At 36.5% G+C, this 19,050-nt stretch overlaps 1 protein-coding gene across 1 annotated transcript; it reads right to left on the bottom strand.

The window, feature by feature from the left end:
- Positions 1-6,962: 6,962 nt before the first annotated feature.
- adm2a (adrenomedullin 2a) lies at positions 6,963-18,841 on the bottom strand. The gene is made up of 3 exons (XM_067391700.1): positions 18,751-18,841; positions 18,220-18,437; positions 6,963-10,179 (listed from the first exon to the last, which is right to left on the bottom strand). Exons 2-3 carry the CDS (start codon positions 18,300-18,302, stop codon positions 9,792-9,794), a joined length of 471 nt encoding a protein of 156 aa, XP_067247801.1. The 5' UTR covers positions 18,303-18,437; positions 18,751-18,841; the 3' UTR covers positions 6,963-9,791.
- Positions 18,842-19,050: the final 209 nt, after the last annotated feature.

Genomic DNA, 19,050 nt, shown 5'->3' on the forward strand with positions numbered 1-19,050 from the left:
AGCTTCAAATTGTTCAACACGATCCCAGATGAGAAATAAGGGTCTTATCTAGTGAAACCATCACTCATTTTCTGAACAAAATTGAAAATTATATAAGAATATGCAATATGCTAGTATATAACAATTAGTTCAAACTTTGACCTTTGGAGGGCAGTAATACACTTAGCAGTGTCTACACTGCCAGAATTCTAACAGAGAAGAAGAAGAGAGCTAGTTCAAGATGAGCATTTATGGTTAAAACTTATATAATTTTCAAATTTTTTTTTTTTCAGAAAATAAGTGATGGTTTCACTAGATAAGACCCTTATTTCTCATCTGGGATCTTGACCTTCAACTGTTTGGTGCCCATTGAAGTCCATTATATGGAAAAAAAATCCTGGAATGTTTTCATCAAAAACTTTAATTTCTTTTCGACTGAAGAAAGAAAGACATGGACATCTTGGATGACATGGGGGTGAGTAAATTATCAGAAAAAGTTTATTTAAAAGTGGACTAATTCTTTAAGTTCAATGTTTAAAAAGCTAAAGCGTTGGCATGGTAACAAATTTGTCACATAATTAACCACAAAACAAGCTTGTCATTATTTTCTCTGAACCTCTATAGCAATTAAATCCTGCCTAAAGTTTTGGCTCTTGTTTAGTCATTACCAAACCCTAACTTAACCAAAGCCTACCAAATCTTTCCAACCTCATTTTTTGTGGGGGGATTCAACTCGAGCAATAATATTAATAGCTGGCATGTGGTGCTTGGATCCTTTTTGTCGTTTTTTCCATATGCTGCTGCTGGTGACTGGGAATTCCTGCCGTGTGAAACTGCACGTATGCAGAATGATTCCAACACTCGGCTCGGCTCAGAATCCTGATGAGAGAATGTGTGAGTTGTTTTGAGTCAGGCTCTTTTCCCGTCTGGCTTGACTATCTATGACATCTCCTTCAGAAGAGTGCGTCTTTGCATGCACTCCTCATGACCCTCAAAATGTTAGCCAGCTATTATCTGTCGAGACACAAACTCCTGTGCCTGTTTCATAATATATGTGAATCTGCTTCTGAGGTGTTTTTCTGTGTAAATTACTCTGCTTCTGGGGTGTTTTTCTATGTAAATTACTGGATCTTCCTGGCATTCTTGATTAATTTACTTAGTATATATATTATGATTAAACATCAACATTAAACTTTATGGCCCGGTTTCACAGACACGGCTTAGACTAAGTTCAATTAGGATATTTAAGTAGCTTTTATAAACATACACTAGAAAAAAGCATCACTGGTGTGCATTTTGAGACAAATCAGTGGCAATGACATATTTTAAGATATGTCAGTACAGGTTGCTTTCAGTTAAAACGGTTAAAACATGCACTTTAGTCTAGAACTAGCTTTAACCTTGTCTGTGAAACCAGGGGTATGCACGGTCACAGCTTTAATTATGTATCGGAGAGGTCTGATCTTGAATAACAAAATAACCTTATAAAATTCATGCATTACACAGTTGAGTGCATAATGTACAGTTCAGTTGTCTCAAACCTGGAGAGTCACAGCCCTGCGGGTTTAGCTCCAGGCTCACCTGCTTGGAAATTTAGTAATCCTGAAGATCTTGATGAGCTGGATCAAGTGTGTTTAATTAGGGTTGGAGGTAAACTATGGAGGGCTGTGGCCCTCCAGGAACTGAGTTTGAGACCACTGGTATATTATGTTATTTGGGACGCAACTAAGATGTCAAAAAATAGTGGCTGGTACTGATATTGATATCGATATAAATGGAAGGTCAAGTTAAGTGCAGTGCATTGTGGGATACAGCATCTCACACAATGCTCCAAATTTTGGCAAATGCTGAAAAATTGTTACATATTGGAAGGACTACAATAGTTAAAAACGCAAACTCACATCCTTGTGGTATTTGTAGTCCTTAAATGGAAACCAACATTTTTAAAGAACACAACGGTCTTGGAATTCACTTTTGAGTTATGTGTGTAATTTATGTTGTAGAACAGAATGTGAAAGTCTTTTTTAATAATGTTAACCACATGCAGCCATTAATTTAGTCATAAATCAAAATTCGCAATTCTAAATGTCCTTTAGAGAGTCTAGAGGGAAACCCTTGAACATGTTCATTCTCTAAAGTCTACAGCCTGAACAACTCCAGTTTTACAGCAGCTGACATGAGTGTGAGTGTTCATTGTCTGTAAAATATGTCAACACATTGGTGGTGAAATCTGCGAAGTTCTTGTGAAGTTATTAGTAACCTTGCCTTTTACTGCTTAAAGGGGGGGTCTAATACTATTTCATGCATTCTGACTTATTTAGAATTTAGAGTTGGATTCTCATGCTTAACATGGCCAAAGTTTCAAAAAACGAGTTGGATGTATACGTTTTTCTGTGCCAAAAATACTCTTCAGATTGCTCAAAAACTTCTGACAGTTTTTTTTTTTTTTCGAGTATGGCCCTTTATTATGTAATAAAGGGGCAGAATTCCTTGAACAGGCACTTCTGCCGAAAGAGCGCACACACACATTGACCAGGGCAAGAGCGCGCCCATCAATGTGATTCATTCGGCTTTAAGGAAGTCATCGGCAGCCCTGCACAGAAGAAAGATTTGTCACTTGTTTTTAGATCATGAAATCAACAATGTCACCAAAGAAGTGTGTTTTTGGTTGGGAGGGAAAGATAACCTTGCTTCCCAATGAAATCAGCATTAAGAGGAGCTGAGAGATTTGTGCTCACAAATTACATTGATGCGCTCTCGACATTTGTCATTAAAATAATCATAGAAACTGATGGTTGCAATCAATTTTTTTTTATTGGTTAAAATAAATGAAGAATATCTCGTGTTTTTCCGTGGCTGCTCGAGCCCTCAGGATCGGCGCTTATGGTTTTATAAACAAGGCCAAGTTCGATGCTGGATTTACAGTTTGAAACTGAAAGATGGAGCGGTCACAGCGGTAATGAGTGTCTGTTTTGTTGGCAACAGTCACCTAAGTGCATATAATGTAAACAACACAAACATAGTGAATTCTTAAATTCATCATTCACTATACACTATATTCATTGTAGTTATTCAGAAGTTATCCATGGATAATGCGACAATCAGACGATCGCTACGCAAAAGCTGCGCATGCTCATGCTCTTTATACTCTTTAGCTCCACACAGCACACCTCCAGGCGCTCGGCTGTTTTCGGAAAGACCTGGTACAGCGAATGTATCTTTTGATAAAACTAAAGACTTTTCGGAGATATGAAGGATGCACTACTACTTTATAGGTATTCAAAATTAACATGAGATTGGCAGAAACTGTGTGATACCCTCCCTTTAAGACACTCAGCAGATTATTGCAGCACTTCAAAACTGAAAGAGTAACACCTTAGTTTGGGGACCAATTCTCGTTATTAAAGGTGCTAAAGAGGATGTTTTGTTTTATACATTTTTGTAATATTACTTGAAACTGTCTTTACTAACTGATAAAAGAATTTATTAGGTGCACTGAAAGGAATAATATTAATATATATCATCTGTGCACGAGGTAGGGCCTTAAAAACATCAGCCAATCGTTTACGCGATCATCGCGTAAACGATTGGCCCTCTGGCTTGTCAATCACTGCCGTGACGTTACTTGTGAGAGACGAGCGCGGCTGCGCGCTCCAGTAACTTTCCACACTCCACAGGCGCCGCATGCAATGTTTTTGTCAGGAGACAGGAGTAACAACTTCAGATTATGAGTTACCTGCGGTGAGTCCGACATAATGAATCCACTAACACGACACCGCGAATGCCGGTGGTAAACACTCGTGTTCCAATACGAGTGTTTACGAGGTTTGGGAGGCGTTCCTTCGAAGGAGGGGGGTTGTTCTTACGCATGCGCTCATTTCAAAAACTCAGTAACAGTCTTTGTGTAAAATTCAGTAAATTCAGTAAAATTCTTCGTGAATATGTGTTCCCCAAACTAAAGTGTGAACAATGAAAGTGTTAAAAATGTACTGAACCGAACATTTTTATTTCATACAATTTTACAAAATAATTTGGACTCTGCAATTGCTAGAAATACAAAGCCATATGTCTGAACTTGTATTCCAAATTTGAAGTTGATATCACAAAAATTGATTTAAAGTACTGTTTTCATGGTAATGCAATGTCCAATTTCAGAACTAAAGATGAATTTTGATTGTTTAAGCTTTCAAATGACACCTAATTTATGATGATTACTAAAATAAGTGATATAGGTGGAAAAGGCTATAAAAAGCATGCCAAGTGCTACTGGGAAACAGGCTATAGTGCAAAAATGAAACTTCTGATCAAACTAGCTAAGGTTTTAACATTGACAACCACGTGTAAATGACTGCTTGTTTGGGCAAGCTTATAGTTTGGCAATGACTGTATGCACACCTCTAATTCCATTCAGTGCTCTCCCACACACTGTGCCTGAAGATGTTTCTCAGGGGTGCATGCTTTAGTATTCCGAGTGAAGCTTATGAGATCCTTGCTGAGAAGAGCATAGCATAAGTTGAGCTTTCAATGCTGGTGATAATAAACCAGCCTGGAACAGAATGGAAATTCATGCTGTGTGATGCTGATATATCGTTAACAATGACGGTTTTTAAATACAATGTTAAATGACTATAATTACCCATTTTATTCTTAGAAAAAAACTAAAATGCTGCAAAATACGGCATGATGTGCTTATGTTCTGATTACTTTAGTTAAATGAGGCACGTCTGTATTTGACTCATTTTCTTTGCTTAGCTGGTACCACCCTGATTTCCTTAAGTACATAGTATAAAAATACACATGAACAATATTTGTTCATTTCTCAAAAAGGCCAAATTTGGTAAATTTCCTCAACGTAATTTTACCCAGTGTTTCTGCTTCTGAATATTTTCCCTCCATTGAATGCAGTGTTAAATAAAACTTTTTTTTGTTGTTAATTGAAATAAAGCTGAAATAAAGTAAAATATAAATATTAAATGAAAAACTTAAACTAATTTCTTTGCCTTTAAATTAAGTAAGTTTATGTTGAAGTACTAAAATTAGCTTAAAAAATAAAACTGAAATAAAGATAAATGTAATATATATATATATATATATTCTGGCTCATTACATAATAGCTGAAGACCTTCCTACAATTGCTTTTATGTTATTTGAATGAAATGAAATAATATATACCGGTAGGCATATATAAATATTATATTGGTGCTATATATTATAGTGCTTCTGTAGCATCTATAGATTGTGAATCAATGGAAGGTTAAATAAGGTCATATTTCTCTGTAACCTTGGACCTTTAGACATTTGAAGTCTTTGAAGTGCCTCAGGAATTCACCTTTTAAACATAATTGGCCATATTTTATGAGAACCTGTGACATGAATCAGAAATAGAACTGTCTGAGTGTAAGTCATATGTTAAGAATGATGCAATCCTGGCTTGAAATTACCATCCACATTCCCACTCTTGGTACATAGATATGAGAGATACGGTGTCAGATGACATAAGAATTTGGTCATATGCAATTTGTAGACTTGTACGTTGGCCCCATTGCATTTGAAGGACATGGTCGTGCAATCTCATTGACCTTTTTGAAAATGTTCTGCTCTAAATTAAATATTAGTACCCTTAACTGTATTAAAATACCCACAATCGTGCACTTACAGGCTTTTGAAATTTTTATTTAGCATATTATATGTAGTTGAAAATTCTTCAGTTTCATATCAGCATTGTAAGTAATACTATTTTTTTCCTATGAAGGCTGTGGTCACCCGATCACACGGTCAGCTGATTGGTTTACCCATCTCACAGTGACCTGCTTTTTCTATCTGCACAGCTGTTAGTTGCGTGCTTCATCTGATAGTTGCCTGGTCACTTATTAATGGCTCTGTTAGAAATCAGCTCTTCCTGTCTGAGTGGAAATTTGGTGGTGAATTTGATGTATAAGTAGAAACAGTCCACGTTTTATTGCATTTTACTGGCTTGCTAACTTCAATCCAATGTTTTAACTTGTTGTGTCTGTTGCCAAGGGGCATCATTGGTTTATTAGTACTTATTTGTGCATTGAGAGATAAAGTTTGTTATAAAGTTTGTGAATCTGGGTGTTGTAGTGAGTTACAGGAATATGTTCGAGCAGTTCCAGTGCTCTTTAGATTCATAAAGATAATGGATAAGCTTGGACAGATATTGCAGACAGACACAGACATATTTGCTAATAGTTAGTATTTGGCGGTCATGCGTTACATAACTTTGTGTTAACTGCAGTACAAGGTGACTAGAGGACCTGAGTTATATTTTAAGCAAATCTGTGAAAAGTGAACATGATTTGATATATGGGCTAATTTCTGTACAATAAAAAAATGCTGAAATAAAAATTATAAATAATTATAATTTTATATATATATATACACACACACATTGTATATTTGATTGAAACCTTCTTCTTAGGACAACTTCGATAAACTTTTTTGATCCACTTCAAATGTTGACTACTATATATATATATATATATAACGAGCGCGTGGATGTATAACATCAGTGTGGATGTATAACATCAGTGTGGATGTGCCATCATGGAAAGTCAAATGATTTGGGTTGTCAAATTTCCTTTTTACAGGCTTATTTGTCAGTTATGATGCATTTATTCTGTAGCTAAAAGTGTCGGAATAATAGATCTTTTTAGACCTCTGGCATGACTGGAATCTTCAACCCATGTGATTGTACATCATTTTATGATTATCAAAGTACTATTACACTACCATTCAAAAGATTGGGGTCAGTAAGATTTAATAATCAGTAAGATAAAATTCAAAATATATATTTTTTTGTGTGTTTGTGTGTTCAACTGAACAAAGAAACCTATACAGGTTTATTACAACTTGAGTGTAAGTGTTTTTGGGTGAACTGTCTCTTCAATTTGTGTTTTGTGATGAAGTAACAAACAACCGCTGTTCACATTTCAAAGAGAACAACACATCAGATTTACATCAGATCACTACTACGTAGTGCTTTATTTCACAAACAAAAAAGAACATTGTATGGGTGTGACAGACTAATTTTATCATCTTTCCAAAATATAATCTTCGCCTCTCTTGAGGTGTGAGAAAACACTGTATGTGATAAATAACGTCTTTGGTGACATAGATACACAAATGCAAACATAAATACATTTACTTAAATATCAGACTTAATAATAGTATTCACAAAAGATAGCGTACATGATACTGACCTCAGTCCTAATTCAGTGTGCTAACGCCCTTTAAAATACATTCAGATCCTGCTCAAATACATAACACAAATCTGAAGTTCAAGTGACAAACATAGAAACATGCTTCTGCTTTAAAGTGCTTCGCATGGTAGTAACAACACAACTGACCTTTTGTATCAACTAAAACATTTAAGGTTATGCTCATGGACAGGATGACGTTCACACACACACAAGCACATACACACGTCTTTAAAGGTCACAGATTCATAATATTCTTTGTATTCCTTCATCACGAAGACAGTCAGTGCCCAGTGCTCATCCGAATTAGCGTGAAAGCTAATGTTTGTATTATTCTTAATGAACCAAGTAAAACTTTAAAGTGGGACAAAGGTCATGAAAATACGCAATACACAGGGACAGCACACAAAAACACACGCATACAAAAAACGATCAGGGCCAGATACTGACGCACTTGTTACGTTCCAACCCATGTCACCAAGACGTTCACAACAACTTATCCGACAATAAATAAATAGATAGTTAAATAGTAAAAAAAAAAGAGGAATGTGATCAATATATGTCAACATAAGACAGGTAAAGAGGCTCTCCCTGTGCATGTACACAAAAAGTACAGATTAACCAGGCTCTCAGCAGTTTAAAAGCCTTTTAATGATCAGTCACGAGACATTAATCAGATCGATTACAGCAAAGAGAATGGTGTCGGATATATAGAGAGCCTTCGAGCAGATTAGCGTCAAAGCACCAGCGATTATTACTATTTCCTATGATTATCATTGTTAGAATCAGCCATGACAAACAGAAAGACTTTTACAGTTATCAACACCATCAAATCCAATTGAAATTCAAGCCTATGTAAAGATAATAACAGTATAGTCTGAATGCACAGAAAGGTATCAAGTAAATTCAGGTTTTTTGGTCGGTTCTCTGCCTTTCTGGAGTGATTTGAAAGCAAGTTGTCCTATAACATACAAAACATTGTGGGAAAACCTAATGCTTTCTGAGAGTTTGGCCTGGACACCCTGCAGAAATTGAGTATTTGATGTTTAAGTGGGATTTTTAGGATTACTTCTGCTATTTTAATCCTCAGACATGCACTTTGATGTCTCACAGCATTCCCCCGACATCCACAGACCCCCAAAAGCCAGGGAAAGTTTCTAAAAGTTTTAAATCGGTCAGTTTTTACGGCTACTTTTCCTGTGTCTGCTGGGTATTTTTGGTGTGTGTATCCACCCACGTATTCAGACATGATTATTATAACAAAAGGGAATTCTTAAAATACATGACACGGATGGAGAGTGTTTTTGAAAGGCCATGTTCCCGAAAGACTTTGGCATGCTCGCGCCTCATATTTTGGTATAACTAGAATCTTTAATTAGAGCTTCAAGAATGATCTGGTGAATTACTTAAATGACGCCAGTCAATGTGTGTTGAGAATATTTTTGAGGGCGTTTATGCTATTAAGAATGTGTAATTTACTAAGAATACTTTTTTGTCTATATGCAAGTCAAAGGGGTCCAAAACCAACATTGGATCACTTTGACTTGCATTGTATGGACAAAAGCGAGACATTTGTCAAAATATCTGCGGAGAATGAAAAAGTCATACAGGTTTGGAACAACATGAGGGTGAGTAAATGATTACTTTTTTTGGGGGGGGGATCAAGATGGGAGAAATGGTTTTCAAATAGCCATTCAGCCTCTGTTATGGAGCTGTAACCTTGGTTATGGGTATTTATGGGTGAGTTATAGCCATCATTTAAGAATGCTCCAAAAGTCTTGCTTCTGTTATGAAATGTGGCAAAGCCCAGCAGGATTCTGTCAGAGTGGAAACTGAGACCTTGGAGATTATAACTCATTCTCGTGACTTTATGAATCACGTGAAGTCTAATATTTCAGGCACCAGACCTCAAAGTGGATGGTAAAGCAACGTGTTAATCCGGATTCAGCAGCGATTGCTACTATATTGTTTGCGGGTTCAATCAAAAGACCACTGTGTTTGTAAATTCACAATTCGCCATTGTCTAAAACCCAAGGTTTAAGCCCAAACTTGCAGTAACTATTCATGTGAGTTGGTCTTAAACCAGTTGGTCATTGAAGCCATCGGAGAAAGTCTGCTTTCTTTTTAAAAGTGCACTGGAGAGAAAAGGTGGGAGAGTTCAGAGTCTTTTCGAACACACGGCCCTCAGACTGACAGAAATCCGATCGCACACCTTGATGAAATCCACATTAAAGGCTCAGCGTGTTTGATCAGTGGTGTAGAAGTAAACAGCCTTAGATATGTCTGGATGTAATGCGGCATAAACCGGAATAATGTCTTATCTGGAGACTTAATGACAATATCAAAATAAAGAATCTGTTTGAGTACCATAAAATGAGAGGCCAGAGTCAAAGTGTTTCAGAGGCACCGAGTTCAAAAGTTGCCATCAAGTAACAAGAGGTCCTTTCTGTCCAAAAAGGCACAGTATACACTCTAGAAAACCAGAGAGCAGGAAAGAGTACTACAGCAGTATCGCAATAAAATAGACAAATACCAGGACAGATATGTGTAACGCAGTTTTCTTGGTCTTAGTTTTAGCCGGATGTCCCACTTGACTCATCCATAGCTGTGTGGACTGCGTGGGTTAATGGGGGATTCTTCACGTCCAGTTTGGCCGGCCAGCTGGTAGAGGCGGTGACTGAGGTTTTGTACCTGGCAGGTACCGAGGACGCATCCAACGCGCATCAGCTGGGCGTGGTGGTTGTGATGGCCTCTCGAATGCACGTTACGACGACCTCTCTGTTTGGGGATTTCAGCCGTTTCGCTGGGCTCTCCTGCTGTTGGCTGACCTGCATAGAGTGGGTCTGGAGGTGGTGGTCTGGAAAGGATGGCCCTCCACAGAATGGTGCGGTCGATGGAGACGCCATGGTCAGTGTTTGGACGCACATCTGGAGAGATGGGGCCTTCCTCTCTTAGCTGATGGCGTCTTGCCATGAAGTCCAACCTGCAATGAGACAGAGATAGGACTTATAAATATTGTACTTGAACAGGAATTTGTTATTTTATCACACTCTGGAATACTTGATTGGTCAATCTGAATAATATTAGATCCATTCTGTAGTCAAAAATTACATTGTGAGGATTATTATATAATCAGTTTACATAAGCTGCGTTTCCACCGCAAGAATGTTCCCCAGGAACTAGGGACTTTGAGGTGGTACATGGTGTGTTTTGACCGCAGGAACCAGGGTCTATACGAAAATTTCCCTCTCAGAAAGTCCCTGCTCACGAGGTAGTACTTTTTCAAAGTTCCGGAAATTTTGGGGGTGGGACTTTGGTGCTGAACATGCTGATTGGTTGAGTTCATGCAGCATTTTATTTCAATTACCATTTTTAAAAGTCAGTTGCAGTGCGTGCAGTAAGAGTTGTTTGCCATTCGAATCAACAATGGAGATAAAAATAAAAAATACGACCGATGGACTGACGATGAGGTTCAGGCTTTATTAAGCTTATATGTGGAGGATGAAATCCAGTGGAAACTGGAAAGTTGCGCAGTCCTACGTACTGTAGACCGCAATGGAAATGCAGACAGTAACAGGTTTGGAAAAAAAAAGTTAATATAAATATAAATAAAATAATTGTATTTATAATATAAAATATATAAATATAATTGTAAAAAAAACACATAATTTATTTACTTTTTTATCATTTATGTATTTTTAATTTATTGTCTTATTTTATGTTATAAAACTATTAATATTTCAAGTGCAATATCCATGAAAGAAGGATGTCATAAAATCATTTTTCAAAACAAACCACACTTTTTATTTATTGTTCTTGTGGAAGAATGTTGGTTGTAAAACTATAACAATTTCAAAAATAATGGCACATTTTATGGTGAAGGTAGTTTTATGCAACTATTTATTGCACATAATAGGCTTGATCCAACATTAAGCATCATTTACTGCTGATACTAAATGTGCAGTTTGGTCAACCATGCAAATATTTACTGCAACCACACTTCTAAATATGTCAGCTGCTCACTGTTCAAAAAGGGTTTGACTCTTTGGGACACAGTGTACGGCAAACACACTTGATTTACTCCGGTTTTGCTGTAATGGCTGAGGCCATCTGCCCTCTGTTTGATTATCACACTGAACACTGAGGCTTTTGGTTTTTGCACAGGCCACTAATTCAGGTCTTGCTCTTAGAATTAGCAAGCAGCAGTTAGCAGCTCATGGCAGGTGCATGCCAAAACGGTGGCAATTTTAAGCCTTCTGATTCGTAAAGATCCCTGCATTTTTGTACTTCATTTTCAAATGATTTTAAAAAAGTGGGAAAACATAACTGTAAAAGGGCAACCCATTTATACAAAAAACACTAAAGCTGAAATTTGAGAAATGACAGGGTGTATTGTTAGATTGGACCACACCATCTAATCTCACAGTGTCATGCTAAACTTAGTGAAAAAGCTTGCTGACTAAAGCTGACTTTGCCAGACATGTGTTTAGCATTTTTGTTTGCATGTTCTCGAAAGCTTAAAAACTCAACGTTCCAGAAATATCAGTCTTGCAGTTACTTTTTTGTCCAAAAGTTTAATAATTAGGCCTTTTTTTATTATTTATTTGGTATTTATATTCTTAATATAATATAAAAAATATTTTAAATATAACATAATATCCTTATATTACTTATATATATATATATATATATATCTTTAACATGAATTTTCTTTCCTCAGAAATATTATTTGCTCAGTCTGCAAACTATGCAGCCAGCAAGTTTTTTTTTCCTTTGCATTGTGGTCAACCAAAATACCACGTCTTTAAAATGTAATGATTATCTGCCCAAAGTGGCTTGGATGAATAGTGATTTCACCCTTGTTTTATTGTAATGCCACTGGTCTAATATGTTATGCTGTATTTCAGTTTTTGAGTATTCAGCAACTTCACATGATCAAAGCAAAGTGCTTGCCCAGTGAGCATTAGTTTCTCTTTGAGCTTGATCCAACTATGACTTTTAGATGCTTAAGCAGAGATAAGCTGCCTGTAGACTTCCACTTGCTCTTTGACCTTCTCTGAGACTCCATTATCACACTTCTATACTTCTCAAATAATTTAAAATGTAAATGGCATCCTAAATATGCCACCAGCAAAACTCACATTGCTAGGGAGGTTGCTAGGGCGTTGCTATGGGGTTGCTAAGGTCTCTTTCACAAAAACAGTATTCCTCAAAATAAATAAAAACAGTGAAATGCAAACTCAGAATATTACGCAAACCTGCAATAATTAAATGTTAAATTACACAAATATACTTTATGTATTTAATCTCACTTTATTAACCAATGTCTTTGCTGCTGACATTCAATGATCCAATACTGATAAGCAAAAATTATATTAGAAAAACATCACATTTGTGTTTCATTTTTTGTTTTTATTGTTGAAGAGTGCGGAGCCCTCTACTGTACAGGCGTGAATTTGCATTTCCTTCAGCCTTTTTCATTTCACTTATGGTGAGAAAAAGCCTTTATATTTGCCACAAATATAGTAACCTTTTTTGTTATTAAAAAAACAAACAAGCAAAACCAGCCCAGCTGAGAAAAAGTAACACAAAGTATTGCATTACTTTCCATGAAAAGTAACTTAAGTAACACAATTAGTTACTTTTTTAGGGAGTAACACAATATTGTAATGCATTACTTGTAAAATTAACTTTCCCCAACTCTTGTAGTAGTTGTTGTTTCTAGACATGTTGAGTTTATCCATCCTACTGTGATCCTTCTGTTATAATGTGAATAAACTTTAGAAGGGCTGCCACTTTACATGTAATTGAACAGACGTGCTAATTAAAAATCTCACCTGGCGACATTTAACCAACAGACCACAATGAAATAGGATCTGTGATTCTGGGGTATTTCTACTCTGAGCATAGTGTTCAGCCAGAAAAATTAGCACCTGCCGCCCTCGAAATTCAACCCATCTCGGGATAAAGGTGGTAATCATGTTCTGCAGTGCGCTGAAAAGATGAGGCACTCCCAGAAACCAGAGGAGCAGTCAAGTTTTATGTCGAATAAAAGTTGAGGCTTTATCAAATGAGCAATCATTCTGGTTATGTCCCGCAAGTACAAGCCTACAGTCTTTGATAGTGGACTTTGTGTCTGAGTGATTTAATCTTTTGAAATGCAACATGCTCGGTGCTGCACATCTCTTGTCAGGCTTGGTACTGGCGGACTGCCACGAAAACCCTGTGAAGTCTTGTGAGAACAAAGACTTTGTGGGAAAACAAGGAGATCTGATATTTGATTGTGATTTACTTCTTGATCCTCCACTGAGAGTGGCAGGTCAGATGTTTTCAGGTCAAACCAGTATTATTGTTTGTTCTTGCCATAAGGCTGTGATTTTTGCACCTCTCTGAAACTGGTCATGGCTGTTTGTGAATTGGTCATCAGCTAGTTATATTTAGCTGGACAGAAAAAGGTAATTATACAATGGGAAAAGTGACCATGTGTCAAACCAAGTGACCTTCTCTGGTTACTATGAGATGTTTGTTCCATTAAAACCAGCTTCTATCCTGGTCATATGGCACATTTTGTGAATTTTATGTCCAGAAGCAGTAGGATGAAAACAAATGCTTAGTATTAGGGGGACCTGCAATGTCAATGGCGGTTACACGCCTAGAGAAGTTTTCAAATATTTTGTAGTATTTGTATATATTAAGTTTTTATATGTATATATATTACGTTTTTAGTGTTAAAAATTTAATTTAATATGTTTAATTCTATATCTACTGTATTTATATCTGTATGTTACATTTTAATATGATTTTAAATATTTTTAATTAATATTTATTAATATTTTTTGTTGGGACCATGGTCCTGGAAAGGTGTTCAAATATTTAATAATATTAGTTTATGACATACATCACTCTGTTAATCTACATTCAGTAAATGTGGGTGGGGAGATGGTGATAGATATAAATAAAATGGTTCAGGCAACTAATTATTTGAGTAATTAAAGTGACCAGTGCTATGTTAGTTCATGAAACCAGGCATCCATGCAATACTTGACTGTTGGATATTGATTGGAGAAATGGCACTTTAAGGGTTAAACTGTGAATAGCAATAGTGAAACTCAAAAAAGTGAAAGTTTAAGTCTGTTAATGGTTAGCTTATAGCATTGATTGGGTGCTTTTTAAGTCCTCCCTCCTCTTGTGTGTTTGTTTTTATGGTTTTTTTATGGTTTCTGTTCAGAGTGGAAACATGCCGCTTGAGGATGAGGATAAGGAATTCAGGTCTTAGTTACTAATCCACAACGGAATTCTGCCTGACGGATGAGTTTTCCCTCTCGGCTCTTAACAATAATGACCAAGCGGCGTGGTGTAAAATGCTAATGTTTATGTTGTAAATGGAGGACTGCATAATTCAAGTCCAAACATGACCGACCCAGATTCCCATTGTGTGTGAACCAACATATCATAGATAGTGCGCTTCCCCTTGAGTGAGTATTTAGGACTTGCTTCCTCCAGCATTGAAAACAGGAAGTCAATTTGTAGCTTAATATGAAAACCAAATACTATTTTACTTAATTGACAGTGGTTCTACATAATAGACAGGAACCTCAACTTCCTTAAATCCTGATTATAGATGACCAAATGTCCCATATTTCAGTCAATTATCATGCAGAGAGCCTATCCTCTCAATCACAGCATTGAACCATATGGTGTTCACTTCAGTTATGGAGCGCAGATGATACACTCTTAAAAATAAAGGTTCTTCTTTACTGGCATTGGTGTTCCATGAAGAACCTTTAATATCCATGGAACCTTTCCATTGCACAAAAGGTTCTTTACAGTGGACAAAAAAAAGTTCTTTAGAACTAAGAAAACATAAAAATGGTTCCTTTAAGAACTGATCATTGAAAGGTTCTTTTGGGGAACCTAAAATGGTTGTTCTATATGGCACTGCTGTGAAAACGCTTTTGGAACCACAATGGGGCGATCTGCTGTTTTAAATGTACGTTCGGCTTGGCTCCTGTCTCCGCACATTCTCTCACGATCTAAACCTCGAGATATTATGTAACGGAGAAAACTAGGCTATGTTTGCATAGCTATTTTCAGAGACCAAAATCCACCAGAACGGGCTTCACTTACCACCATGTTCGATTCAGGGACAGCATGCAGTGTGTTAAACAATAAATATCCCTGACTGATATCGCAAAGGTTGCTGTATGTTCTGTGAACATGGAAGGTTATCGAACAAAGAGTGAGTCCATTTAAAGAACATAGAGTTCTCTGAGGCAAATTAAGAGAAAAAAAAGGAGAGGGAGAGATATTGTAAGGTCAGAGATGAGATAGGGACTTCTTTTATGACGCTTTTATCAGGCTTTTTGAAGATTTGAAGCCCCCAGCCACTTTCATTGAATGCAGAAGAGCAGTGTGAACATCCTACTAAACATCTCATACAGATTTGGAATGACATGAAGGTGAATAAATGATGATAGAGTTTTCATTTTTAGGTGAACTGTGTCTTTAAAAGTGCCTGACATTATTGCAGTAATCAGAAACGGTCTGACACCACAGTATTTATCAGTTGTTTATTGTCGCTTTGTAACTGTAAATCAACCAGTCAGATGTCTTTGACTCAATATCAGGCCTCACCAAATATTGCACAGACCAGCAGAAAAGCATGTGAAATGCATGTGCCACAATTATACTTTAAATAATGTAGGTCAAGGACTAATACAGTGCTTCTCTTGACATTATGGTTTGTCACGTGACATTATTGGGTGGAAAAGAGCATCACAAGATATTAATGAGCTGCTATAAAGGTAAGAATACGTTCTGGAAAAAAATTTTGGCATTCAGTTTCTATTACAACTTTTCAAAGCCTGAAGTATCAGTTTTTGTCTTTCTGTTCCTCAGGCCAACAAGACGAAGAGAAATGCACGGTTCAGCAAAACAGATGTGAGCACAGAATACAGGTGTCAGCCAGAAGAGGGCACACAGACACTTTCATTCCTTTTGACTGCTGTCATCAGCCATCAGCCAGAAATAGTGGCTTGTCAAAACATGTAATTGCTTTAATACGTTTAAGTTGCGGTTTTCACGAATAACTACCCTAATGTCTTATTTCAGAGATTTGCTGTCAATCAAATGTGCATTTGGAAAAAAATACAGTATAACTGAAGTACCACACCTGTCTGGTAAAAAAAAAAAAAAAAAATTACCATTTAGTCAGATTTGTTGAGGAATTATACTCTATTTCCAGCACCATTCAGTCAGGCTGTTTCTTATGCGCCTAACCTTGACTCAGAAATGAAGCAAATGTTTATCACTGCTCAAAAAAACCAACACATTGTACATTCATTTGTGTCGCTTCTGAAGACGGTCACAAAGTATTCTGTTAATCACATGATGAGCACCAATTGACTAACGACTTGTTTTGTGAGGGTAGGAGCCAAAAATTGTATGATGCAATGACTTTTGCTGCTTACCTTATGTAAAAGGTCACACTGTATACGGTAAAACTACTATTATTGTATTACTATTGTCTTATTATCTGAGTTTATAACACTCTTTGTAAACAAACTGCATGCCTTTTCTAATGAAGGTTCAGAAAAGTTACTGAAAGTGTTTTATTCCTGGTCACAGATGGGAAACTACCATAGTCAAAATATTGATTCCACAGTAATGAGATATAATAGAAACTTTTGACGTTTTTCTTATTATCAGGCAATTGTGGGGAAAGGGAAATGAAAATACAATAATAAATGCACAAGTAACAGTACTTGGAAATTTTCATAATGCGACTCAGTCAGTTCCTTATCCAAAATTAGATTTTGGGCTTCCCCACTGCCCTCAAATTCGATTTGCATTGTTATCATGATTTATATGCATATTCATTATTAAAACATTAATAATCGACAATTTAAGTATTAGCCTACATTTATGTCCACGTTTCATGCTTCTACTGACAGCCGTCATCTTTCAGAGGCGCAACTGGAATTAACAGCTCTGGTCTTGTGACTCTTTACATCATTATTCAATGTGAATTCAATAGTTACTGTTGTGCAAATATTTTTATATGAGAATGTATGTGAACTTCTTATCTGTTAAGCGTTTTATAATAGGCTATATTTATGAACTATTATCGTAAAGTGTTACTTTACCAAGAAGCAGGCGGCCAGCTGTGCCGGTGAATGGTGGGATGCGTGCGTTTATACAGTCACGTCTACCATCCTAACTGACCTTGTTCACTGCAACGATTATCTCTCGCGACACAACATCCTCTCTTTGTGTAATAAACTCTTTTTGCATATAATACATCTGCGGTGCCAGCTTACTTCGAAATATTGCGGAAAACTTTAGTTAAGTGTGCCTTTTTACAGGTGTTTAACTTTTTGAAGGTGCAAAGATTGAATTTGCGAGTTCGACTCGGTTCTTTTGAACGGTTCGTTTGAAAGATTCACCAGCGCGGCATAAAACATTTAAATAAAGCCGTTTTGTTGCTGTTTGTGTTTTATTATTTATAAGGGTATTTAATGTAATTTCATGTATCCTAATTTAGTTCATAAAAACATATAAAGTACTTAATATAATTTACATTTATAATAAAAAATACTGACATAAATTTACATTTCTTGCTTGAACAAAATGTTTTTGGTCATTTAAAAAACTGCTATAAATCAAAACCAACCCAATTTTACCATTTCTGCGATTCGGAAAGTAAAGTAACATATTTTCAAACCGTTTTTTTTTATATATATATATTTTTAAATCAGTGATTTGTTCACTCGGGAGCCGACGATTAATGAACAAATCATTCAGACCTATGATTCAGACCGGTTTTGTAAACTGGTTCAGCGGATTCGTTAAAAAGATTCGAAGCGCAACCGTTCATTCATCATTCAGAGCTTGGTAAGATTACTTCACCACAAAAACACACTTAGGCAACCTACTACCTACTATATTAAATAATGAGCACCCAAAACAAAAAGTTAAATAGACAAACCAACAAATCTGAGGTATTTAACAGGCAAATTCCTACCTGTTTCTCGTCACCGGTAGTGCCAACAGTTGTGAGGAGAGTAGGCTGATGCAACACACAAAAACCGGGAAAAGTGCTCTCATCGTGGGCGAATAATGGTATCACGCCCCCTTGGTCAGGAGGGGGCTTCCAATGCACCTGGACAGTATTAAATTTCCAACTACTGAAACTTCCAAGTTGGACCAAAACTCCAACTCTAGGGTACCGTGGTGTTTCAGCTGTTCATAAAATGAAAAGAAGGAAAATATTAATTGATGCCCACTAGATTTTTCCCCCCGCGCAGATTAATAACACATTATTGCTAGCAATTTGCTGTGCATCAAATATCGTTAAATGCATACATTTATATGACTAAATATTATATAGTACAAATCTAGAGTGGTGCACGAAGTAGCTATATTAGTCCATCAGCACTAATTAGTTGCCAACTAATTACAGTTTACACCTTTCCCTTAGTTACCTTTTTGAATAGTCTACATTCTGAGTATGTTATTTCTATATTTGTACATCATACATATAAACTTTACTGACCTTTATCTCAGGTTTAGATTTAGTGCCACGCGCAAAATGGTCTTGAGAATTTTCCCACGGGTGCGCACGCGCTCGCCAAGATCAAGCTCTCTTGAAGTCTGAGGTTCAGCTGACATTGAAGCGTTTAAATATGACTGGGCGGGACTACAGTAAGGTGTGTCCCTTATTCATGCAGCTTCTGAGTCATTTTGATAAATGGCCAAACTTGATTGGTGATCAAATGCATTTATTACTTTTACGCATAACTTGTTTGATTAATTTTTTGGGCAGCTCGTTAAATGTATGCAAATAAATGATATG

Source organism: Chanodichthys erythropterus, chromosome 8 (genome assembly GCF_024489055.1).
Source record: "Chanodichthys erythropterus isolate Z2021 chromosome 8, ASM2448905v1, whole genome shotgun sequence".
Lineage (NCBI taxonomy): Eukaryota > Metazoa > Chordata > Actinopteri > Cypriniformes > Xenocyprididae > Chanodichthys > Chanodichthys erythropterus.

Bases quoted from the DNA above. Each gene is read 5' to 3' on its own strand.
- adm2a (XM_067391700.1), bottom strand. From the start codon at position 18,302: ATGAGAGCACTTTTCCCGGTTTTTGTGTGTTGCATCAGCCTACTCTCC. The intron at 10,180-18,219 runs GTAGGAATTTGC...GTCTCATTGCAG, and splicing joins CTACCGGTGACGAGAAACAG to GTTGGACTTCATGGCAAGAC.